The sequence below is a fragment of the Poecile atricapillus genome, chromosome 1 (genome assembly GCF_030490865.1).
Source record: "Poecile atricapillus isolate bPoeAtr1 chromosome 1, bPoeAtr1.hap1, whole genome shotgun sequence".
NCBI lineage: Eukaryota > Metazoa > Chordata > Aves > Passeriformes > Paridae > Poecile > Poecile atricapillus.
In genome coordinates, this window is record NC_081249.1 from 72,909,754 (window position 1) to 72,935,036 (window position 25,283).

The following is a 25,283-nucleotide window of genomic DNA, read 5'->3' on the forward strand; positions in this document are numbered from 1 at the left end:
CCTGGCCTGTGCCAAGGCCCAGATGTGCAGAAATCAGCTGACATCATGGTTTTCAGAGACTCATGCTTTAAAAATTCAGAAGGCTTTTCTATATATACTATTTTGCCTCAGTGAGGAATGGCCATCTGTCTGTAAATTAGCACAGATACCAAGAATGCGTAATTTCAAGGTTTTTACACTTCAGCTGAAAGACCTTACACATGCAACGAAGAGGAAATGGCACAACTCATGACACATTAACACACACACTGCACACAAACCTCTGCCCTAACCATCCACTGCTCTCCCAAAGATATCAGAGTCAGCTTGCTGGGCTTTCTGAAATCAGACACAGTGTCATCCAAGAGCTATTTCCTGGTGGTCACAGATATCTTATGATTTTCTTTTTATTGGCCAGTCATACAGTAGGGAGAAAAAGTCAGGTCAGACCCACAATACCCCAGTGCTTCTGAGGAGGCAGAACTCATACTGCATTCCAGACTTAAATATTTCATCTTTCCTTACTTACATGATTCCACTGACTTGCAAAAATGAGGGTACAAGGAGAGGGCAGATGCCCACATCAATCTCAACAAAGAGCTCACTGAAGCACTATTACAAGGACATGCTGAGCCTAAATAATGCATCCAGGGTAGCTGCATAACATGGAACCAAATTCATCATTTACTACTGCTGTAGTCATATATGGCAAGAGCCACCGCCACCAAACTGCAGAAGCAGCACATCCATTTGTGCTTCCAGGAGGAGAACTAGCTTGGGTTCTCCAGATGAAAAGTAACCTGTTAAAGCCGAATCTATTCCCAATCCAATTCACCACAGGAATGTAAAAACTCTTCTTGCAGAAGGAAAGCGGTGGTTCTGAAAAGCTGCACATGAGATGGTAGGATCTCACTTTTTCTGCTTTTCCTTTTGTGCTCAACGTGGGAGAAAATGCATGTAGAGTCTGTAACAGTTAGAAAGGCTGGAGATAAAAATATCCCTCACAAAGTGTAGGAAGGGTTGGAAAGAACCTCCTGGGTGATCAGGAGTAGCCCCTCACCGTTGAAGACACCGTGTTTAATGAGAGTATGCGATAATGTACCAGCTGCATCAAACCACCACCCTTCAGGGAGCTACACCTTCTGCTCCTGGCTGGCAGGGATCCTTCACAACCTCCTCCTCTTAGGATCAGTACGATCAGTACGCTTTCTTCCTTTCTCCAGCTGAGATTTATTTATAGCCTACTTACAACCATTTGTTCTTGAGCCAACACCATCCATTAGTGGAACAAGTGGTTCCTCCTCCTTATTGCCCACGGCTTTCTGGAGCACGATGGCATCGCCCTGGCCTCCCCCAGCGCACTGGGAGCCTGCGGTGCCACGGTCGCTTCTCCTCTGCACCAGGGACCGCAACACCTGCACCCGAGCCACGGCTTGCTCCTCAGACGGGACCCTCCCGCGGGAGGGAGAACCATGCCTCGTGCTGACCTGGGACACACGGGGAACCACACTTCTGGCACAGCGCGACCCCCGCCCCACTCCTGGGAGCCTCCAGCAGCTCCGCAGAGCCCTGTCCCTACCGCACCCCAGTGCTGTGACCCCCGGCACGTCCCGCAGCGCTCTGCCCCTGCCACGCCCGCCCCATTCCTGGCATCCCGCAGCTCCCGGTTCTCCCCGCTCCCCGCGCGCCCCCCGGGCTCCGCAGCGCGCGCAGGCGCGGGACGCGAGCGCGCGCACCGCGGCCCCCCGCCACCCCCGTGCCCCCGCGCCCCCCGGAGGCCGCGCATGCGCGCCACCGCCCTCCCGCTGCCCGGTCCCCCTGCACAGAGCGGGGCTCGGCGCGGAGGAGGGGGCGTGGCCTCTGAGGGCGTGTCCCTCGGGGGCGGGGCCACGCGGGGGGGCGTGGCGCGGCGCGGCGCGCCCTGTCCATGGTGCGGGCGGCGGCGGCGCGGGTGTCCCCGCGGCGGGAGCGCGGCGGCGCGGGGCTGTATGGACGTGATGTCCCCGCAACAGGAGCACCTCGGCCCGGGCCGCTCGTCCTCGGTGAGCGGCGAGAGCAGGGGCTTTGCCGCCGCCGCCGACAGCAAGAAGGTGAGGCCGCCCCCGGAGACTACACTGGAAAGCGCCCCGCGGCCCGCGCCCCTGTCCCGGAGCTTCCCGCGGCGGGCACCGCAGGTCAGCGCGGCCCCACCGCGCGCTCCGCCGCGCCTTCTCCCTGGATCCTGCACGCCGCCGTCGGAACCGGGGTCGGGGGAGCCGCCGGCAGAGCCGGGGCTGTCAGCGGGAAGGGCTCGTGCACGGACTGCCCGGGGAGCCGGGAGTGCGGCGGTGCCCAGTGTGACCGAGGGGCTTCTGACGGGTGGATAACCCGGGGAGCTCGGGGGTGGTGGCTGCACGCGTGTCCCGGGAGCGCAGGGAAGCTGCTGCCTGGATGTCCGCGGTAGGTGAGGAGCGCCGCTGCGCAGCTGTCCCGGGGAGCTCGGGGGGGTTTGCTGGGTGCTGCTCGGGGGAGTCACAGGGCTTTGCTGCATGGATTTCCCGGTCATCTGGCGCGGACGGTGTTGTTGCATGGATGTGCTGGAACGATAAGAGGGTTTGCTACATCGATTTCATGGGGAAACCTAATGGACGTTTTGCTGGATAGATTTCTGGAGGTTTTGCTCGGTGGGTATCAGAGGGACCTGGGAAAGGTTTGCAGAGTGGTTTTTCAGGGGATCGAAGAGGAATCTGCCGCATGTGTGCCTGGAAAGAGCGAGGAAAGGGTTTGGTAGAGATGAGGATGTTTGGTGGCTGCTCTCACACGTGCTTTGTGCAAGATAAATATAAGAAGCTTCCTGAAGAAGCACCTTGTGCAAAGTGGATACAATTGATAGCGGAAGAGCCTCATCCCATCTTCAAAACTGGTTGTAAAATGTGTTTGGTGTCTCAAATTGCTTTTCAGCATCTGACACAATCAAGTGCAAAATGCTCTCTTCTGCATACAGCCAAGCACTTGTTTCTGCCTTCTACTTAGCTGTAACAAGCGAGCTGCGATAACCAGATTCTTCCTGCTGTATAAAACAGGAATTCTTTTTTTCTCTTGGGTTTAGCAAGTGCTGTAGTGTTTTTCTATCCAAAGTAGAGCTGGTACCTTTCTGCCTTCTGGATTTTGCTTCACAATGGCATTTAAATGTATTCACTGCCTTGTCTTTAGAGGTGCACTTCAGACGACTGCCAAATAGGCTGGCAGGATTAGAATGACTGGCCAGGTTTCAGTGTCCCTAAGTAAATCTGTCCACCTAGTGACAATATAGGATGGTAGTAAAGCCTGAGCTTGTGTCCGGTCCTGTGGCTAAGCAGTCACTGGGATTTTGTTGGCCATGGCACAGCAGTGCAGAGAGAACTGAGAGAACATCCTGCTGATGTGTGTCTTTGGGCTGGGAGGTGATGCTGTGTGTTTCAATGGGTTGTGTCCGTGTGTGCTGTGTCCCACCAAGCCACATGGTGCTCCAGCCTGACTGCAGCCCTGGGGACCTCTTCTCATGGCAGCTGCTGTCAATTGTGGAATGGTTGCCCAGAGAGAGTTTGGCCCAAATTTCTACTACGCTTTGCTTCAGTTAAGACCTGATTGGTTCCTGAACTGGGCATGTGGTATACCTACACAAGGTGCTGGAGTACCTTCTGCTGCCCAGCTGGGCAAAACAATGGAGTAAATACCTTCTCCAAGTACTGTAGTCTAATTTGAGATGGCTACATGTGCAGCTTTGATTTTTAGCAAACATTTATTTAATTTTTGCTGAAGACAGAATACCATGTGCTTTCCAACCTGACAGAGCCCTGATGCTAGGCACCCATCTGAAATGAGAAGTTATGTTCAAGTACTGCGAAGATGAACGTTTTTATTGTGCAAGTTCCACTTCATTATTCAGCATTCTGAGGACAAATATTAATGGTAGAACTTGTGTTTCCTATTCCTGCTCCAAAGAGCCCACAGTCAATGGAATGCAGACCTTGTTTTTGCCAACGCTGACAAGAGAGCAGGGATATTACTTTTTACGGATCTTGGCAGCCCTTTTGGAATTCCTCAGCGTGGAGGCACATGCAGCAGGGGTACAGATGGAGATCCTCCTGTGGAGAAGCAGCTTGAGACCCTGGCTGGGCCCTGCAGCATATGGCAGCTTTGTACACCATGCACAGCCAACACAGGCAGCCACCGACATCCAGCCAACAGCTCAGCTGCTTGTCCATGGTTGTGGTGCTTCCTTGAGACTACTAGCATGCCACATCTTTATGCCTCTCTGGGGAAGAAGATTCCTACCTTTATCCATGTAAAGGGAAGGAGTAGTCCTAATTTTGCCTGAAGCTGGATCTCAGTGACAGTTCAAATATTTCTTTTACTATTTGGGTCCTTTGAACTCTATATACACTGTATGGACAGCACTCTCTGTGTTGTCTTCCACTCAGTGCCAAAGCATCATTTTTTTCACAATACAGAAAGTCTTTTTTTGGTACCAGGGAGCTTACCTTGTTTGTATTGGTTACATACAGTGAAATGGAAGAATGTGTTGGCGAGAAATCAGTTTTGATATTGGTGACAGAGCATGTCAAGTTAAACAATTTTGTTGCAAATATGTGTTTAGCATCAACTGTCTCACTTTCTGGCAAAAGCAACCCCTAAGTATGTGATGCTAGGCGACCACTGAACCTTTCTCCCTTTTTATTACTGTGACTATATTTTCTCAAATTAGCTGAGATTTGCTGCATTATTCTGTGGTTTTCTGAACTCCTACTTTGTCTCCTGCTTGGCTGTCAAAACGAAGCTGAAGGATCACGTGCTTGATCACACCACAGAACCAGAATAGGGACAGAAAATGTCTAGGGCTTTTTTAATGTATTTTATGTGACCATTTAAACTAATATCCTGGAAGCTGTTCTTTGCCTATTCTTGGCATGCAAAATAATTTGCACTGCTAACCTACCTCACAGTCTGTGGGAGGTTCTCTCTGTTAAAAGCTTACAAGGCACTCAAGACACTGCTAAAAGGTGACATTGAAGTGCACTATTTTAGTTAATGCTTTTGGAAAATTCTAGGCTAGTTTCCCTCTTTTACTGGACTTGATGGAGTCACTGGAGTCACTGTGTGTGACTGACCTACAGAGAAGTTTTGTATTGACTCTTTAGCTTAGTAACCAATACCAGTAAATTGATGAAACTCTAAAGTGGATTCAACTAGCATGAGTAAAAGTGATTATACTGACAGAGCTTATTTCTACAAATCTGTCAAAAGAAACTATGCAGCAGAGATGTCTTTTATGTCAGTGTAACTGTGTCAGCGGTGGCAGCTGGGTCATTTAACCATATTTATATGTTCCTGGTATTTCACTTCTCTCTTCTCAGAGGGGCTAGATTCCAACCAACCCTGAATATTTTACATTAAACAGTATCTGGTAGCAAAAGGAGTCACTTCTAGGATTTTTGGTGCCTCCTTGAAGATTTCAAGTAACTGCTTTAGATATTTTGGAGGCTCAGCCATTTTTAATATTTACATCTACAAGGTGTGCAAAAAATTAACCATTTTGAACACTAATCAGAGTAGCATTTATGGTTTGAGACTTGAAATCTGGCAATTCCATCACCATAAATATGTGTTTCTTTGATCACAAATACAGCAACAGTTTACTGGCAGGGAAGAGGGAGTTATAGTGTTCCTCAATAGTGTATTTAGTGGATAAATTCAAGCAAGTTAATGGCATTGGAAGAGTAATCATACATAATCTTCATCCCTTGTTTTACTCTGAAAAGATGAATATTTGCCATTGTACTTTATGATACCTTAATTTCATGCCAATATATGTATTTTTTTAACATAAATCTCCTTAAACTTCTTCCTACAAGACTGTCCTATGGTCCTGGCTGAGGATCTGGTGGGCTGTTTCTAAAATCACACCCGGTAGTGCTGGAATTTTCAGACACATAGGAACACTTCTGGCACTATTTAGTGAAGTGATGAACAATTCCTATCATCCTGCAGACACATCCTGTAGCTATTTTGTCTCTGATGATGACTGAAAAAGCCCCTGCTTTAATGAAATCACCCACGAAGTGGGTCGTTAGGTTAAAATCACCTTGGTAGGCTGTGCTGGCTTATGGTAATTCAGTGTTGTGATGTGCCTCCTGGTGCTGCTTTAATTATGAACTAGTGTTAGAAATCCTTCATTTCTCTGTCCATGAGAGAAACTGAAAATTATGCAGGAAACAATGTGTTCTAGTTCTTGAGTTTCGTATTCCTGGGATTTTTGTTTGCCCCTCCTAGTGGCAGCAGGAAAGAGAGTGGCACGATAAGTCATGTGGGATCTAATACCCAAGAGCTGCAAATAACAAATTACTGCCTCTTTACTTAATGTTGCTTGAAGTATGGATGTGGGATGGGGGGAATCTCCTCACTCTGTCATCCATAAACTGCTCCTGAGAAAGTCTTTATGTACAGAAACCGGGGCAGAATTTTTTCCATGTTTTAACCTTCCTGCTTTGTGGCAGGCTTGAATGGAAACTTCAGGCTTCAACAAGACCACCACAAACAGAGTCACTGGTCTGAGCAGTGCCCTGACTCACCGTAGGACCCACAAGCAACATATTTGATGTTCCCCTCCTCTATGATGTTTTTCCTAATCTTTCACATCTTCATCTTGTGATGTAGATGAGTGGAATCTTGAAGACATCCATATCAGTCTTAAAAAGATTTGTATCCTTCGGGAAGTAGTTGGTGCAACATGTTTTGCTCTTAGCTTCTTTTATCCATTTTTCTTTCTACTCTGAGATGGCCTTCAGTCTTTGCTGTGCTCTCTAGTAGCTGCTGTTCCATGATGATGTTCCATGATGTTCCTTTCCCATTTCTCTTGTGCCCCTACAATTGTTTTCTCCAATTGAATTACCCATCCAAAAATGGCTTTCTTTCTAGGAAGGTCCTTGTAAGTACAAGTATTCTGCCAGCATAAACAAAAGAACATAGTTTTGTCACCTGCTCTGCCTTTATGGTAAATGGTCTCTCTGTGGGACCTACATCTCTGCTGCTTGAGCCAGCAGTTCAAATGCAGTCATCTTCTCACCCTGTTGAGATGCACCCTCATGTGTTTATGACAGCTTGAGAATGTTGTAGGTCAGCATAGGTCCATTTCTTGCTTTAACAAAGTATGAGAGATTATAGTGATTTTTGGTACCATGACACCCCAAGTCTGTAAGTCTAATAAGTATTGGGTTATATTATGTAGGAAAATGCAATCTATTGCCTGTCATAAGTGACCCAGTGATACAGGGGTAAGAGTGATGCCCAGTTTTCTTGGAAAATTAACTGCTGTATGCTGAGGTTTGTTGTGATTTTTTGATTGTCAGGCAGTTAGCTGAACTTTGCCTCCCAGTTTTTGGTAAGGATTTGTTGTCTGTGCTTTGGTTCATATCTAGCTAAACCAGGAGTGTGCGCTACAGATATGTTTTGTTGCTCAGACAACAAGAGCAGAGTTTGCATGGGTGAAATCCCTCACAGTTATTAACTTAAATACATTTAGAGAGTAGGATTTGTTAAAATCAGACTTCATTTCATTAGAAAAATAAAGCAGTGAAAGGGAGAGCTTAGCCACTTGAAAGCAATCCTCAGCTCGAGGCATTGGCACATCTGAGGGTTGTCCCTGTCACCCAGTTAAATGACCCAGGCAGATGTCCCAGCCTTGACCCATTTCTGGAGTGAACCTGTAAATCAGAAGCCTGAAATCCTTCAGTGTCTGAGGAGGCTTTAACAAGGTTATCTGCACATTGCTGAGGAGGCATTTCTGCTGTGTTTACCTGTCACTCAGGAACTAAATAAATTTTTCAACTGTTTTGTATGAGTCTCTTAAACAGATATCATACAGCATAGTTTTCTCATCCTAAGCTCAAACCACTGCAAGAAGACAGTTTTTCCTTTTTCCCTGTGTTAGTGAGCACATACATTTTTCTGTTCCCTGTCTTTTGTTCAATATCAAGAAGAGGATTGATGAATAACTCTATTTTCTTGATCACCTTACTTTTCTTTTACAGTCAGTGGAGGAAAACTTCAGACAAGATGAACTGTGCCCTAAATTGTCCTTTTCTCTCTGGGGCTTGTAAAAGGAGCACAGGGCAGACAGCTCAGGTGTGTGAATCAGAGGCTGGGGGAGAGGAATCTTCCTGCATGTGTCTGACCATGGCATGGGTGAGGCAGCACAGCCTGGCAATGTGGGCAGTGTGCTGCTGGGGAATCACCGTGCACAGTCCCTGTCTTAGCCCGCCTGCTCTGACCTCCAGCACATCTGCAGTAGCTGCAGCACTTATTGCATGGATTTTTACCTTCTCTAGGTACTTGAAAATATGATGATCACCCTATATGCATTACTTAAGTTACTTGTCAACACAAAATAAATAGTAAGTACCATTATTTTTTCATACATTCTTTATTTAATTCATACTCTACCATTCTCTTTAGAAGCGTGATAATAATGAAGTGCAGGAGCAGTTCCAGTTTTTCTGATCTTATTATGTGTTACCTTTTCCACAGTGGAAATCAATATTGTAACTTGGCAATATATTGATTTATATAAATTTCATAGAGCACCATCATCCACTTAAACTGCGAGGTAAAATTAGTTGAATACTGGCATCCGGGAATAGATTTTTCTTCCAGCGGATGACTTGTGAGATACTTGGGCAGATTTTACTGTAATCCATAGGGGTTCTGATTCCTGAGGAGAGACAGCATATTTTCAGTGATGGTTTGCAAGCTTTCTGTCCTCAGCATGGTGGGCTGATCTGCTCATAAACTGCCTACCATCCCAGTTTACAAAACAGTGTGTCAGATTGTAGATCTGATCGATATCTGGTATAAATTCAATCTTTTCCAGTCTACAGGCCTATGACTTATTTATACTAGATGAGAAACTGGCCAAATACTACCACCAGTCCAACAACTGAAAATGCAAAACCTTTTTTTTCCTGTTAAAAAGTCAAGACAACCACAACCAGAAATGCAGAAAGTATGAAGTTAAACCTGAATTGGAGGGGAGGGGGCAGGAACTCAAGCTTTTGAATTTGAGGAAGACAGAAATAATTCTGATTTGTCCTGACTGACAAAAGATTATCATCTTTGCATCTGGCACACTGTAAACATTCATTATAGATACTGACTTTATGATACATTTCACATGGATGTGACTCAGCCAGCGAGTATGAGAATTTCTGTCTGTTTTGACCTTTCTAATATTTACATGAAAAAATAGGAGGTAATGATGTGGGACACTTTGAGAAATGCTTCTCTGTGTCCCATGCTTAGATAATTGGTCAGTGCATCTCCTTTTCCTCCCAAACATCTGCTCTCACTGCAGCTGTTCAGGATATATCTCCTCTTCTCCACATTGCCATCCTTGCACATAATAAAAGCAATAAAAATGAGGATAGCAGGCAACTGGATCCAACTTAATGAAAAGTGAATTTATCCTCTCTCTTCTCAAAGTGAATCAATTCAAGTTGTCATGAAGGTCACTTATTTTCTTTTCCCAAACTCTGTACATAGCAAAATAAAAATAAAACATCCCTTTCTGTCTGTAATCAATGTCTCTGTGTAATGTGTTTATTTGCATACAGCTGACCTGACTCACTTGAGTGCTGTGAATATTTTCCTTTTCTCATCAGTGATCTTTTTATGTTTTGAAGCTATTTTTTTTTCCTGTTAAGATTTGCTTAGTAGCTGTGCTAAGACTTTGCCCAGAGAGGCTGTGGAATCTCATCCTTGGAGGAACACAGACCTGCACTGGAGGTGCTTGAATGGGTCTTGCTGTCAGCAGGTTCAGAGAGGCTGGATCACAGACCTGCTGGGGTCCCCTCCCACCAGGATTATCTCTGCCAGCTATTTGAGCTCTTAATAAACTTGTCGTGGTCTAGACTTTACTTTGGTCTTCAGACATTTGAGTCAAGACTGGGATCTCGCTGGCACAGGCTCTATTCAGCGCTGCTTACCCAAGTATTAAGAAGAAAAATGCTGTAATTGCCATAGATTTAAAAATACTGTAATTTTTCCAGCGGCTTTCTTTTCAGACCTGAAGATCTCTTTGAAAACATAACGAACTTCCACTGAATTTGCCGGAGCTGAGATGATCTGGTTTTTACCCCCAAAAAAGCCACCTGCTCAGTAATGAGTAAATTGCAGTAAATTTCCCACTGGGCATTCATGCTTTATATAAACTCCTAAAATCTGCCTGTTGAGTGACATATGTGGCTGGTCTTCTGTAGCATGTTACACTGCTTTGTTACACAGATCTATTTTTGTCTTTGTATTTGCAGGTATGCTACTTTTAAAACCTCAGTCAGCTTTTCGGATTTGCTAGCAGTAAGACAAAAAGATTTAATTCACTAGAACAATTTATTTATTTGTTTTAAAAAAACAAACTATTAAAAATGGGCATCTCTCTTATTAGTAATCTCTTATTATCCAGTTATAGTCCAGTTGGAGACAGCTAAATATTCCCAGACTTAATTTATCCATTTTGAGAAGGTTATTTTTTGATAAAATAGGGAGGAGGGGATAATTTTTAAAGGTGAATTGAAATTACACAGTTGAATTCGTAACAATTGCTGCACAATAGCTGTAACTGAGTGTCAAAACAAGCATGCTCTACCTCAATAAAGAGAGAACCAAAAAATGACACAATAACAGATGGACTGCAGTGAGTAAAAGAAATGCACTTGTCAAAAGCAAGTAAAATATGCAGAGTTCAGTTTCTCTAAGGGAAGCACACCATGCACCTGCCCAAACAAAATGTATGCCACGTCCAGCACATACATTGGCAGAAAAATCAGTTGTTCTGACTGTCCTGACATATTTATCTTCGTAGTGAGTGGTTATTTTTGGTACAAAGACAGAGAGTCATGCTTTGTGATTAGCTGAGAACAAGAGACTTCATGGCTGTCAGAGGTTCACCTGTTTATTGGCTCTCAGTGGTGGCCAGGGCGGTGTAAGGTACCACTGCATCATTGGATATTCTCCTGTCAGGGTCTCAGGAGGAGCTTTACCCTGGATCTTTTGTTCATCAGTCTATTCTGAAAAGTATTTGAGCTAAATAAGGTAACAGTCACCCTTCTGGTGGAGGGTCAGTGAGAGGAGAGGTCATGCACCTTGGCAGCAGGCTGCACAACCGGTTCAACACAGCCCTCCAGGGTTAGGGCCAGGACTACTCAATCCTGCTTCTGTCTGCAGGAGGAAGACTGAATGCATCGTGGTGAATACTTTTATGTTCAGGGAAATGTGTATTTTTGTCTCCTGTGGGTGCTTTTGAAAATTTCTACCTCTGGGGAAAACGGTGGTATTTATTTGTTCAGTATTTTTATTGTAGTGTTCAACTTCACTGACTGGAAACCCGTGCTCCCTTGTTAGCTACTGACATTTTCATCTCTTCCTTGTGCTTTTTCTTTTTTTTTCCCTGTGGTGTTCTCTGTCTTTGAGTGTCTCCTTTTTCTCATTCTCATACTAGTTCTGTGCTAATGACTGTTCTGCCTCTCCCTATTTTGTTTTTCCTCATATATAATCAGGAATGAAAAAAATGTCATTGTTGGCTACTGAGGGGCAAGATATAATGCTCCAGATAGATTAGCAGGGAAGGAAAATGCTCTCATCTCTAAAGATTTGTTAAAAAAGAGTAGCCTAATGTTGCATGTAAGGTCAGATGGGTAGAATCCAAACCTTAATTTATTGTAGATGTCAGATCTGACACAGAAATGTATGAAGCATTTGAAACTTAAACCACCGCCTGGATATTTGGTAAATTTAAAGCACAATAAATTACTAAAAAACAAAAAGTGTTTGAGGACCAGCTCTAGATGTTTATTTCATGTGTGCAGGGTACCTCAAGTATCTGTATATAGACACTAATTTTCAGCTTTTCTTTACACTGGCTTTCTGGTAATGCTCCTGCTTTTCTTACCATGTCATATTTCCCCCCTCCAGAGTTGCTGAGGGCAACAACTTAGCCTTTTCCCCATGGTCTGAAATTGGAGTCTGGCTCCAGTCTGTATGCATGCAGTTACTGTTCTGAATCTCACCTGTGATTTCATTTTGATTCTCTTTCCAATCAGAAAATGAAGAGTTTGGCCCAAAGACGCCAGTCTGCACCATCTTTGATCTTTGTCAAAGCACTCAGCAGATCTAGATCGGCCTCAAGGTGAGTCAGTGAGTTTTGCAGTTCCTCAGCCCAAAACTTGGAAGGTTTTTGAACTGTTTTCCACACCAGGTTGTTCAACACAATTCAGGCTCCTCGGTATCTGCACAGCTATAAAGCCTGCTGAAAGATGTGCCAGAACCAGCCCAGGCATGAGGCTGGTCTCCTAGAGGGGGTTTCCCCAGTGCTGCCACACTGAGCTGTTTATACCTGACTGGGTGGGCAGGGCTGCTCTGCAGTTTGTAACTGGGCATGCAACATTTGGGCTGCTCAGCTGTGACCAGTTTGTGACTGGCTGTGATTGCCTGCTGCTGAGATGGGATGGGTAGAAGATGAATGCTTGTTGCCTTGGACACTTCCACAGTGTCAGGCGTAACTCAGGGTTGTTCACTGTAGAATTGCACAATTTAATTTGAGCTAAGATTGTTCCATCATTGCCTGCTGAATGGTACAGGCTCTCCAGGGCTCTGGAAGCACCTGCTGGTTTAGTACAATGCTGTGGGCCAGGATCTGGTGATCACAGCCTTCCCCTGTCCAGTATTAGCACTTGAGGGGTTGAATAGGTGGGTGTTAAACATTCAGCCTTTTTTGTCCTTGTCTTCTGCCAGAATCATCCATCCTCCCTCTGTCTTTCCTTCCTTCCTTCCTTCCTTCCTTCCTTCCTTCCTTCCTTCCTTCCTTCCTTCCTTCCTTCCTTCCTTCCTTCCTTCCTTCCTTCCTTCCTTCCTTCCTTCCTTCCTTCCTTCCTTCCTTCCTTCCTTCCTTCCTTCCTTCCTTCCTTCCTTCCTTCCTTCCTTCCTTCCTTCCTTCCTTCCTTCCTTCCTTCCTTCCTTCCTTCCTTCCTTCCTTCCTTCCTTCCTTCCTTCCTTCCTTCCTTCCTTCCTTCCTTCCTTCCTTCCTTCCTTCCTTCCTTCCTTCCTTCCTTCCTTCCTTCCTTCCTTCCTTCCTTCCTTCCTTCCTTCCCTCCCTCCCTCCCTCCCTCCCTCCCTCCCTCCCTCCCTCCCTCCCTCCCTCCCTCCCTCCCTCCTCCAATGTAAAGCTGCCATAGAAATGGAAGTTTCTGTGCAGCTAGTCCCCTGTCCAGCCCCAGCCCTGACCTGCCATTTGAACTGCTCTGCATACATAACTTTTTTCTCCCTGCACTACAGTTCATTAGACTTTAAACTTAGAAAATGTGTTTATCGAGAAGTGAACCATCTGGTAGGCTGTTAATGCTTCCAGCTGTGTATTGCTCTTTATGAAGAAATGTTATTGAGGGAAATAAAAGTATGGCTTTGTAAGGAATATTTTCTCCTACTCTGTGATGTGTTAAGCAATCAGTGTGTGAGCTTTGGAAAATATTTTGTCTTTGATCTAATTAATACCTGGTTTGACATCATGCAGAATTGCACAGTATTTCAGAAACCTGTGAAAGTATTCTGTGAAAAAATCAGAATTGAAAAATAGGAAGGTCAAAATTCATTTACCTGCTGGTATTCAGACATGAATATTTTTCTTCAATTCTACTTTTTAAATTTACTTTGTTGCCTGCTCCATAAGTACCAGAAATACCTGGAGAGACACTGGGTGTAATACACACTACATTTTCACCTATATAAAAAACTTAATGCTTTTTTAAGTGTCTTGTTTGTATAGCCTAGATCAGAATTATTTCCAAATCTAGTGTGTGAAAAGATTCTTTTGTAAGGCCAATTGGTAGAAACAGTGTGGTGGAGGGGAATGCATTTCCTTGTTCTGCAGTAAGCAGTGCTTATCCTATTCGACACATGATGCTGTTTTCACAACTGATGGATGCTGCCTCAGTCATGTCTGTCCTCTGCCTGTGGCATGCAAAATTTAGCTGTTTCTGTTGTTTTGAACCGAAGTCTGTGGCCTTTATGAGAGGTATTGGGTGAAGTCTGAGGACGCTGAAGTCGGAGCAGGTGATTTTGTAGCTTCAGTGTCTTTCAGTTTAGAGGCTGACGCTTTCTATGGTGTTTATTATTGGTGACAGGAGCAGCAATTCTCACCTGTGCCTGACTTCCTTGTTTGGCTGTGCAAAGCACATTCCTCTTCATCACCAAACTGATGGATGAGTTTGATCTTTCCACTCAGTTTGTTGTGTAAATGCTTGACTCTGGTGAAGTGCTTTCTCTGAAGGAGAGCTGAAGAGCAACAAAACGACTTCTCATGTTTTCTAATCTCCTCCAAATGTTTTACCTCAGACCTGTCCCTGCTCTTAGTTCTTATAGACACAGCCAGTCTGCAAAATCTATTATTCTTCTCTGGCAGTGAACCTTAATACTGGGACTCCATAACACTTACTTGTTAATGGTTGATTAATGACTTGTAGATAATAAAGCTCCTATCTGAAGTTAACAAACATCTGTGAGGGATTTATTTGGATACTCTCACCTCAGCAGCTGGCTCACCTCAATATTTGTTGAAATTAATGAACAAGTGCAAAGTTTAAAAGGACAGGAAATACTTAGAAGCCGAGTCAGTTTGTGTTTTTATTCCACTTTATATGTCAGGTGTCCCTGGTTTATATACAGGGCACTTTCATAAAATATAGTGGCACTTTGGACAGACTTACTCTGGGGCATTTTAAAGTTTATTAATGCTATTTATTCAAAGAAACCATTGTGACATCTGGAGATGGCTATTTAGCATTCAGAGGACTAAGGTTTTTGATGGTAGTATTATCATGGCTGTGATGACACAAGGATGTGAGCAAGACAAGATGATCTAGCTGGAAAAACCAGATGCTTGTTTGTGCCACTGTCCTCTTATCCAGTCCTGAAAGAGAAGCGAGTCTGAAAGTCTTATGTGCTTAAAAGATTGCTGTCTTTTTCTCCAGTTGTATCATTTGGTTTAATGAACATTCAGCCTTTTTTTATAAATCTTGCCTTGACTTGTCAATCATATAGAAGGAGTGGCATGATATTTGCCTATAGAAGGATTTCTGGGATGGCTGCATGGCATGGTGGTGCACAGAAGGGAAACTGTGCTGTACTCCATGCCTCATTTGACTTGTACTTGCAGGCAGAAGAGGAGCACAGTAAACATTACAGATCCTATAGTGGAATTTGGGCCCTTACATCCAAGAGATGAAGATATGTACACCGCTATGCTATGTGTTCGTTTCTCTTTCTTTTTTCCCTGTAAATCTTCTTTTTCATCACAAAATGTGATGAATAGCCATGTAAAGACTCTTCACATCATCAGATGTACTCTTCAGAAGCAGTTTGAGCAAGGTTATTGTAGAAATACATTGGAAAAGTAAGCTTTTGATATTTTTCTTGGCTCATATTCAAGTGCAGAAAAAATAAATTTGATTGTTAACCCCATTAATGAGTATGAAATCGGCAAAGGATTTGGGTTAGTTATATTTGTCCTCAGTCTTGTTCTGCAGTTGTAATTTTCCTCTTACTTTTTCTTGGTGTCTTTTAGTGAAACATGCACCATTTAATGATACAGTTCAGTGCAATACAAATTACATGCTTGAAACAGAAATGTCTGAGGCCTGGATTTAAAGCATCAGCTATTGTCATCTCAAATAATTGATACAGAATAATAAAGACTTGTTTCAAATCAAATTTTCAGCTTCTGTTCTGCTGTCCTTCAAAACAATTTTCACATGTGACAAAACCCAAGTTTTTGCTCTGCATTGGTGGTCTTATGCTTGCATCTCTGATATTTCACAGGAACAGCCAAACTCTGTGCTGCAGTCGCCAGCAGCTTCCCCTTTCCTATTGCACACCTCAACAGATCTTTGAAAGTGATATTTTTACATTCTGAAACCAAGTAATATAATTTCACAATTTCTGAGTCTAGAGGACCATTTATAGATCTGTGTCTCTACACATTAAAGGTGTTAAAATACTGAAAATGTAACAGCTCTTTTTTACAGTATGAAGAGTGTTTATGATGTTATTTTGGTGTAAGCTGGAAGCACAGGCTGTTTTAAAAAAAAAATCCCAAAGGATATTTTTTAGAAAGTTTTATGGATAAATCCCTAAGGAACCTGAAAAGGAAGTTCCTAAAAATGTTACCCCTACTCAATTTTGTTATGAATATTTTATGGTTGAAGAAGTAAGCTTGAAGTTTGAAGGTAAAAACTGAAGATTTCACAAGTTTCCAAGGTGTTTTCTCCCCTTGTTTACATAGAAGTAATGTTATGCCATTCATAGAGAGGCTGTTTTTCCTTCTTCAGTGCACAGTGGTTCTGGCATGTCATCTTCTAGGGGTCCTGTGCCAAAGGCTAAATATCCCAGATAACAAAGATCATATGTGTAATCTAGTAATACATTCCACTTGGCATGAGTCAAATACAGAGTGTTCCCAGAGTCTTGGACATTGTGTTTTCAGGGTTTTAGTTAGAAGATATGTGGATGATCCAAGCTATTTGACTAGAAGAAGACAAAAATAGAGACTTTTAATAAATGTAAATTGCCAGAAGGCCTTAACTGTCTCTCTTTCACAGGGAAGATGAGTAGTTGGTGTTTCAGGCAAAACCGATGGCAGGCAGGAAAGGGATAAAAGTCCATTAGTAAGTAACAAGTAACCAGCTTGTTAGATAGATATTTCATCTGTGATAATTTTGCTTGTTCTGCAGTCATTTCCATGCTAGTGAATAACTTTGCTCCACAGTGCAATCTCTGCGCGGCGCGTTTGGAGAGGGAGCGCAGGCCGCTGGGCCGCGCCTCGCGGCCGTTTTTACCTGCTGGCTCAGGACGAGGCCTCGATGCAGAGATGCTGCCTGCTCTCCTGTCTGCCCGTGCAGAGGTGCGTGTTGCTCTTGCACAGCCCCCAGGCACCCTGGCAGCATTTGATGGAGCGTGGACTGTGGCTGGCACCTCCCTGGCAGAGAAGTGGCACCGTGGGCCTGGGCTGCCGTGGCCTGGCTGGCCGATGGTGCCGCTGCTGGTGGGGACGTGGCCTAGGGTCAGCCCTGGGGTGGCACAGGACAGGCAGTGCCTCACCCGTGAGTTTGCAGGGCTGTGAGGGGCAAAGGCCATGCTCTGTATGTGTGTGTGCCAGTTTCCAGGCGTGCCTTCCACATGTGGTCAGTGGGAATTTGCCTCTGCAGCGGCCGCACGCCGCCAGCGGGGAGAGCGGGGCTCGGAACCAGAGCGGGAGTTGGCATGGACAGGTACCAGCCTGGCTGGCTCCAGCGAGTCGTCAAAAAGGAGGGAAAATCCTATTCCTAGAGAATCAGTCACCAAAGCAAATGGGCCTAATTCTTAGATTTAGTTCAGCCCCAAAACACTTGATCAGGATTTTTTCTGAGACTTTTTATTTCATGAAAAGGTTTGATGCATTTTATGCTTAATCCCAATGGGCAGAAGTCTCTGTATGAGACCTGCCCTGGATTTCTCCCCTCAAGATGTCATGTTTCCCTGTGTAAGGTAAGCATACATGAAATTATAGAAAAACAGTATTTTTCTTTTTTAATTGCTATTTTGTATTTAATGCTCTTACTTTTTAATGGAATTACACATGAAAGTAAAACAACTTGTGATGATATTCTACAAGTTGTCATTTTCTAGTATATCTAATTCATGTTTGATTAAAGCTGATTATAACACTGGAATATTGCTTCCTTAAACCATGTGTTTGAACACAAAAGTTACTTTTACATAATAATAGCTGAGGATAAAATTTTATTAACTGTTAACAAGGTGACCTTTCTGAGGCCTCAGATGGCCTTTTAGCTCAGAGGTTGGCAATCCTGCCCCTCTGCTGCGTTTTTTCTGTTATGTTTTGTGTGAGTGTATATGTGCATATGTTTGTTTTTGAAAAAACCCTCAGTTCTTCATTTATGACCTCCAAAACTGGCTTTTAGCGATGTTTGTACATCTGGAGATTGAAATGAGCTGCAGCTTTCAGAGATATTCTGCTTTTTTATTAAAAGCAAGGTACTAGAGGTAAGAAGAAGGAAGGCTTGGAAGCAGGATTTTGGAGGGATTGGAGTTTAAATAAGGGATTAATTTTACAATAAATGACTAATAGTTTAACACCAATGCCTTAAGCCAATTCTCTTTTGGAGCAAGTTGTAGCAGTATGAAGACAGTGAGGGGCAGTGCTCATCAGGATGAGTGCAGGGCTCTGCTTGTCCAGATGTCTCAGTGTCCACATGTGTTTTTGGCTGCTTGGCAGCCCATTTAAAGGACTTTTTGGATTAGGCCTTGAGGTCTGGCAGAATGCAGCTGTTGTCCAGCCATTGTGTATTGCTGTTTTTAGACAACAAAATCTCTGCTGAGTGACAGTCTGGCCAAGCAGTTTGGGTAACAGCATACCTGAGGAAATCACAGACCAACTTGCTCAGTCTGCTTTATGATCATTTATCTTGTGTAAACAAGCAGAAAGGTTCTAATGATGTGCAGGCTGATGCGCAGCCTCTGGTGCTCTCACCTCTGACAAGGGCCAGTGTTAAATACCCATTGGACTCTCCTCTGGGCCGATATGGCATTGCTTCTCCTGGCTCAGCTGCATCCATGTGGTGCACAAAGCTGCTGGTGAGGAGTTTTAATCACGTTATGGGAGTAACAATCTGTATTTAGGTATTTTCTGTGCCCATTATTTAGTGTTTGAGTACTGGGGGCTAGATCCAATAAAGGTTAATAAGCCTCAAGGGCAAGATTCTAAACCCATGACAGAAAGACATCTCAGAGGCTTCCTGACCTCTCAAGTACCTCTGTTCTTTAGACACTGTCCTGCTGACCAGAGAGCTTACCAAACACCTGAAGTTTTGCTTTTGCACATCCCAGTACAGCATTAACTGCTGGCAGCTCTGAACAGGTAATTATCATCATAAAGCATAGAGATGTAGGCGATCCTCTAACAGCTTTTTTCCCCATCTCAGATCACTTGCAGAGTAGGAACCTCTGACTAATCTGCCCGAGTAGCTATGTGAAAAACTTGTTGAATAAATAGGTGGGCAGTTAGTTATGGTGCATGTGGCTCTGTGCATGTCCATAAGGAATCTGGGTCACTACGCTTGCCACAGCTGGTAGCAGCAGGCATATCAAGTAATCTCTTCACTGTAATAGGATAATTCCTGTGCTGTTGTACAAGTATCAAAATAAAATTCAAAGCCCTGGAGGCAAAGCAAAACCAGAATTGTTCCTGTTACAGCTGGATAGGTGAAGTGACAGTCCTGTGTTCCATGTTGGCACCCATATTGGTCATCCCTCTTAGAAAAGTGGTTCATACAAACTGAAGCCAGTACACAGAGGCTGAGCAGATCCTCTCTTCAGGTCTGTGGTGGGGTTTTGTGGAGTTCACCCCACTGTGTCCCACAGTTCATAGAAACATAGGATGGCTTGTGCTGGAAAAGACCTTAAGATCATCTAATTCTAAGCTCCCTGCCACGAACAGAGATACCTTCCAGTAGACCAGGTTGCTGAGGGCCTATCCAACCTGGCCTTGAACACTTCCAGGGATGGGGTATCTGCAACTTCTCTGGACAACGTGTGCCAGTGCCTAACCACTATCACAGTATAGAATTCTTCCTAGGATCTGATCTTAACCTACCTATCTGAATTGCTTCTTCAATAATGGGAAAATGAGAGCCTGAAGGGGAAGGACTATTGAGCAGTGAAACTTTGAGAGACCATGAGCAGCCCCACTGGTATTACCCAATAATTGAGTAGGGTGACTGACAGACAGTAAACCCAGTCAGTCAACTAGAAAATGCCATTTCCTTGTTGAAAGGACATGGTCACACAAGTGCCTTACTTGTGCCCATCTACAGCCTGTGTGACATGTATCTGGAGATGTTAGGGTCAGTAGAAACGTGTAGACTCATTGACAGCCATTCATGATGGTCCAGAAGGGATTTCTAAACCAGTCTTTTTACCTCATGTGCACATCAGCTTTAAATTACCTGCTTCTGTAGAGATATGCAGAATGTCCTAGCTATTTTTGGTAACCCAGAATTCCTGGCTGTTATGTGACCTGTGCTGAACTCTTGTAATACACTTTACAAGAAGATATATGAAAACCCCTTTTGAATAAAAGGTTAGTTTCATCCATGAGGTAAGTCAGAGTCAATGGAGTTAAGCCAGGCTTTTAAATGTTCCAGTTATGATTAAGTGGGATTAATTTTCCTAATTGCAATTACTGCTTCTCAAAAAGTTAAGGTAGGACAAAACCTTATCCCTTCAGCTGACTAAAATAATACTGGATCTCCTGGTGGGACTGAGATCCCAGAGTGTATTCCTCCTCCTCTGTATTCCTCCTCCAAAAAGGTTGGAAGAAGTTTGGTTGGTAATAGCAAAGGTAGCCTGTGCGTCCAGGATTCTTGTAGGCCATGAAAAGCTCCAAAAAGTCCAGATAGCCATGGTGCAGAACTGTAGAGCTGGGGTGTTAAGTTTTGGGCTTTTTTTTCCCCTCAGTTCATCCTACTTTTTTCCTATTTTTTTCTTTATTATCTTTCTCTTTTTTCCCCCAAAGGTCACTTTTCTTGGTGATTTTTTTTTTTTTTTTGTCTGAACAATGAAACCTCTGTTTGGGTAGACAGTGCTTGGAATGGCATTTCCCTGATTCAACTGCAAAGAGAGAGTAACTCAAGGTGGTGCTGCCATGTCAGTAAGTAAAAGTGAGTGGGAACTGCAGTGGTGAACAGAGGATTGATTCTTCCAAAGGCCAAAAAGCTTTTATTAACTTCTGTATGTGAATGTGTCCTCTCCCAAATGTCTCCCTTGCTCAGGGGTCGTCCTTAGACCAAAGCCCCTTGAACTCATTGACTGACTGGAGAACACCCACACTGCAAGAGCTTTTCAATAGGTTTTAAATAACTTGCCCTAAATTGTTTTCTGGTGGAAATAGGCAAAACTGAACCAAAACGTGTGGTGCTAATTTATACCAATAGAGAATTTTTGCCCTTGTGTTAAATTTTCAGAGTAAACACCTTGCAGCTGTTTGTTAAAATAAAACAAGAAGTCTTGGAAGCAAACCAAACCACAAGTGTGTTTTCTGTCTCCAGCCTCCACACTGTAGTGCATGGTTGCTCTGCAGAGAATATTGTCCTTTTGGCTATGTAAAAATTACTTAAGTGCAGCTTTGTTTACAGTTAAGTTGCCAACCTTCCATCCTGCAAAGTGTGAGGATTTTGTTTTAATGATGCATTTTACCCTACAGCAATGTGATATTTTACTGCCAGACTACAGAAAAGTAGTGTTATGTGCCTCAGCACCTGAAACATTTGGTGCAAACCACCTTATTCTTTGTAATAATTTTTATTATGTTTGATGAGATTTTGACATCATGCAGAGATGATACAAGACAATTTTTAGAATCCTATTATAATTTAAGTTGGAATATTTTTCTCAATATATATTTCATTAAAATGCACACACTGAGTTTTAGAAGCAGAGAAGTGATATCCAATTTCATGAATACAAGTTTTAGCTTTGATTTCTGTCCTAAAATAAAAATTTGTCCATTTATCTGAGTAAAACTTGCTCCCAGTCTCAACTAATATATCTTCCTTCCATTGTCCAGGCTTGTGCTTGCCCTGACAGTGCTGGAAAGTGGCTTGCAGCACATTTTGGTCTGAAGGCTTTGTGACCCTGGTGGGACTCACTGCTTGATCCTGGGTATAGTTTTCTGAGGTCCAGTTTGCCTGGGTAGAGTGAGGACAGCCCTGTGCTGGTGGCTGTGAACTGAGGCTGATACGTGCTCCAGGTCAGAGGACTCCCTGTGGGATCCAGAGGCGCAGTCCCTAAGGGAAAATGCAGGGGTGAGGGGTGACTGCCCCATATTTGTTCAAATATATTGCTTGTAAAAACGAAGTTGCAACCAGTAAAGAACACGTGTAAAGTAGAATCAGGCATTGTAAAACTTAGCAACTAATGCTCTTTGAAAAACCAAGCAGATCTTACTTGTTTCATGGTACAAAAGCTACTGTACCCACAATGGTGATGGCCTAGGGGACTTTAAAGGAGTGCTGCAGAAAATAAACTTGCTATTTCTGGAATGCTACACTGTTTTCACAAAGTGCTCCTTCAACTGCATAAGATTTACCAAAGATAACAGCATGCAAACATGCCCAGCATCTTCAGAACGAAGCTCCCTTGGCATAGCAGGGATCAATTGACAGCAGATTTTCAGAAATGGGTTGGCAGCCCATGTGATTAAGGGAGTTTTATGCTTGCTTATTAAAGTCCCTTCTATAAATAGTCCATGTAAGTTTACAACTGCATACTAACTTTGTGCTGGCCTACATCTTACCTACCACCTTCCTGGAAAACACTCCTACTCTCCAAGCTCATGCTTTTTGTTCTTCCTTTTGCCCTCCAAGTATAATTGTTATTTATTACAATAAAGTGCCCTGCAAGTGTAGATTCAGGATCACTAAGATTTGAAGTGGGCAGATCCTGAGCACGTGGGTGACTTGCCGAGGGCACTGGTTGTGGTTCAGAAAGGAGCAGTTAGCACCTTTAAAAATGCAGAGGATTTTATATCTCTATCTCTATATATATCTATAGCTATATATATCTACCTGTCTAAGTAAGGCTCTGAGCTGCAGATTGCTTTGTGTGGGTGAGCCTTGTCTGTGTTACCTTGTTCATGGTAATGAGAGCTGTGAATGCTCGTCCCTGAGGCCAACAGGGCTTTGCGTGGTTGTGCTGAACAGGAGATGGAGCCAGCTGGACTGAGCAAGTCATGGGAAATGGGCATGGATTTTGGCATCTATTTTCAGCTCATTACTCCATCTATAGATAGTTTGTGCCAGGCCAGAAGCTCTCACAAGGACATCTCCAGATAGATAGTGTTCTTGAGGAGTACTATGTTGTATCTCCCTGTTCCTACCCTTTTCCATCTACAGCTGGTTCGAGGGAATGAGCAAGAACTTACACAGGGCTTTGCTTGTTCCTCAACTGTTTTTCAAAGACAAAGCCCCTTGCTGACAGATTTTGGAGGTAGGTCTGTAAATGGGTGTAGTGCAGTTGTAGCCTACTTTCTCTTAACAACTGTTCTAGCCTGAGGAGTGATTCTTCAAGCATATGCTTTAATAAGCTGCCAACATGATAGAAACTAAATTAATCAGGAGCTTAAACAGGACTGTCTCCATTGTCCTGTGTTCAGGCCTGAGCATGGGCAATTGTTTTCAGTGTACAAGAAAAGCTCTTCATTCATTTAGTTTTTCACTCTTCTCCTTTAGTGTACAGAACACAGTGATCTGTTTTGTGTGATTATTTTGGCAAAGTCTTGACAAAGATTTTGTCAGGTTGACTAGAATATAGTTCAAGTCACAACCAGATTACCATTTAAGATGGAATTTGATGTGTGTTGAAGTCCTGAAACCTTAACATTGCCCTTTGGTGCACTGTAAGGAGTGCTGCAAGGTGAATGAGTCAGTGCTCACTGCTGAGTTACAGATTTGGTTGGGTTTTTTGTTCCACCTTACGTCTCCTTATTTGCCGAGCTCTTGCACACCAAATTGCACCTATTTGCATTTGGTTAGTTCAAGAATTGTTCTCACTACCTTATTAAGTTAATTACCTTGAATGCAAAACACCCTCTAGCCACTGTAAGGGATCTATGTCTGAGAGTTAATGGATTTCCAGCAGTAAATCATCTTGGCTTCCAAGCTCCAGTTAGCAGGTCCTGCCTCATTAGCAAAAAAACAAGGAAACCATCTACTGAGATCCTATTGAAGGAGGCACAGAAAGAAAGTACAAGTATTGTCACCTGATTTACAATATAAGCTCTGTTAACAAAGTGGAGGAACTTACCTTCTAGATCTTGCTTGCTTTTGGGGGTATCTCTGCTGGTCACAAATGACATGTTTTCCCTGACTGCTAATCCATTTTGGCAAAAATCTGTAATGTGGGCTGAACTGTAAACATTTCTTATGGTGCAGATAGCTGCTGTTTTCACTAGCCCTGAAAGGATGTGAGTAGCTCCTGCTTCTCTCAGTGGGCTGCTCTAGCCCAAAGCTGTGATTCAGCGATGGTAAAATAATCTGAGAGATGAGAACTGAGAGACGCTGAAGTTGAAAGTTCATTGGCTTTGTTATTCCTAGAAGATAAATTGCTTATTCCTTAGAGCCATCCAAAACTGGCCTTTGAGATATACAAAGGAAGTCTGATGTCCCTAAACACTATGAGGAAGGTTAGCAGGTGCTCTGCTTGGTGGCCTCTCTAGCCTGTAGCCAAAACAAGGTTAGATTTATGCTGCAAGCTGCAAGCTCTATGCATGTAGGCAGATCCTCTTCACTTTCTTCATAAATGATTTGGACATAGGACTTCAAGGTACACTTAACATCAGTTTGCTGATGACACCAAACTGGAAGGAACTGTTAACTTCCTGGAAGGCAGAGAGGCCCTGCAGAGAGATGTAGGCAAATTAGAGACATGGGCAGTCACCAACTGCATGAAGTTTAACCAGGGCAAGCACTGGATTCTGCACCTGCCATGAGGCAATCGTGGATGTACAGACAGACTGGGGAGTGAGACGCTGGAAAGCAGCCCAGGGGAAATGGATCTGGGGGTCCTGGTCAATGAGAAGTTGACTGTGAGTCAGCAGTGCCCTGGTAGCCTGGAGGGCCAAGCGTGTCCTGGGGTGCATCAAAAGCAGTGTGGGAAGCAGGTTGAGGAAGGGGACTCTACTTCACTATGGTGAGACCCTACCTGGAGTTCTAAGTCCAATTCTGGGGTCCCCAGCACAGAAAGAACATGAACCTATTGGAGCTGGGAGAGGAAAGCCATGAAGATTACTAGAAGGATGGAGCACCTCTCCCAAGAGAAAAGGCTGACAGAATGGGAACTGTTCAGCCTGGAGCTCTCTTGAGACCTTAGAGCAGCCTTCCAGTACATAAAGGTGGCCTGTAAGATGGTTTTCCTTGAGGAATGTTAAGATACCCCATGCCTGGAAGGATTCAAGGTCAGGTTGGTCAGGGCTCTGGTGTCCATGCTCTTTGCAGAGCTGTTGGACTAGATGACCTTTAAAGGTCCCTTCCAGCCCAGGCTATTCTGTGACTCTGTGATTGAATGATTCTCATGTGTCCCTTCCACATCAGGATATTCTATGTGTCTATGACTGATTGTATGAAAACTGGAAAGAGCCTCTGGTCCTTACTTGAGCTTCAGCACCAGTGGAGGCATGCAGGATTTATACC

The 25,283-nt window shown here is 43.8% G+C and overlaps 1 protein-coding gene across 1 annotated transcript in view; it reads left to right on the plus strand.

Moving 5' to 3' along the window:
* Window positions 1-1,918: 1,918 nt before the first annotated feature.
* ARHGAP20 (Rho GTPase activating protein 20) overlaps window positions 1,919-25,283 on the plus strand; it is a 58,727-nt gene continuing 35,362 nt past the window's right edge. Inside the window, 2 exon segments of the mRNA XM_058839325.1 lie at window positions 1,919-2,069; window positions 12,090-12,175. Coding sequence (XP_058695308.1) covers window positions 1,968-2,069; window positions 12,090-12,175 — 188 coding nt within the window. The 5' untranslated portion in view covers window positions 1,919-1,967.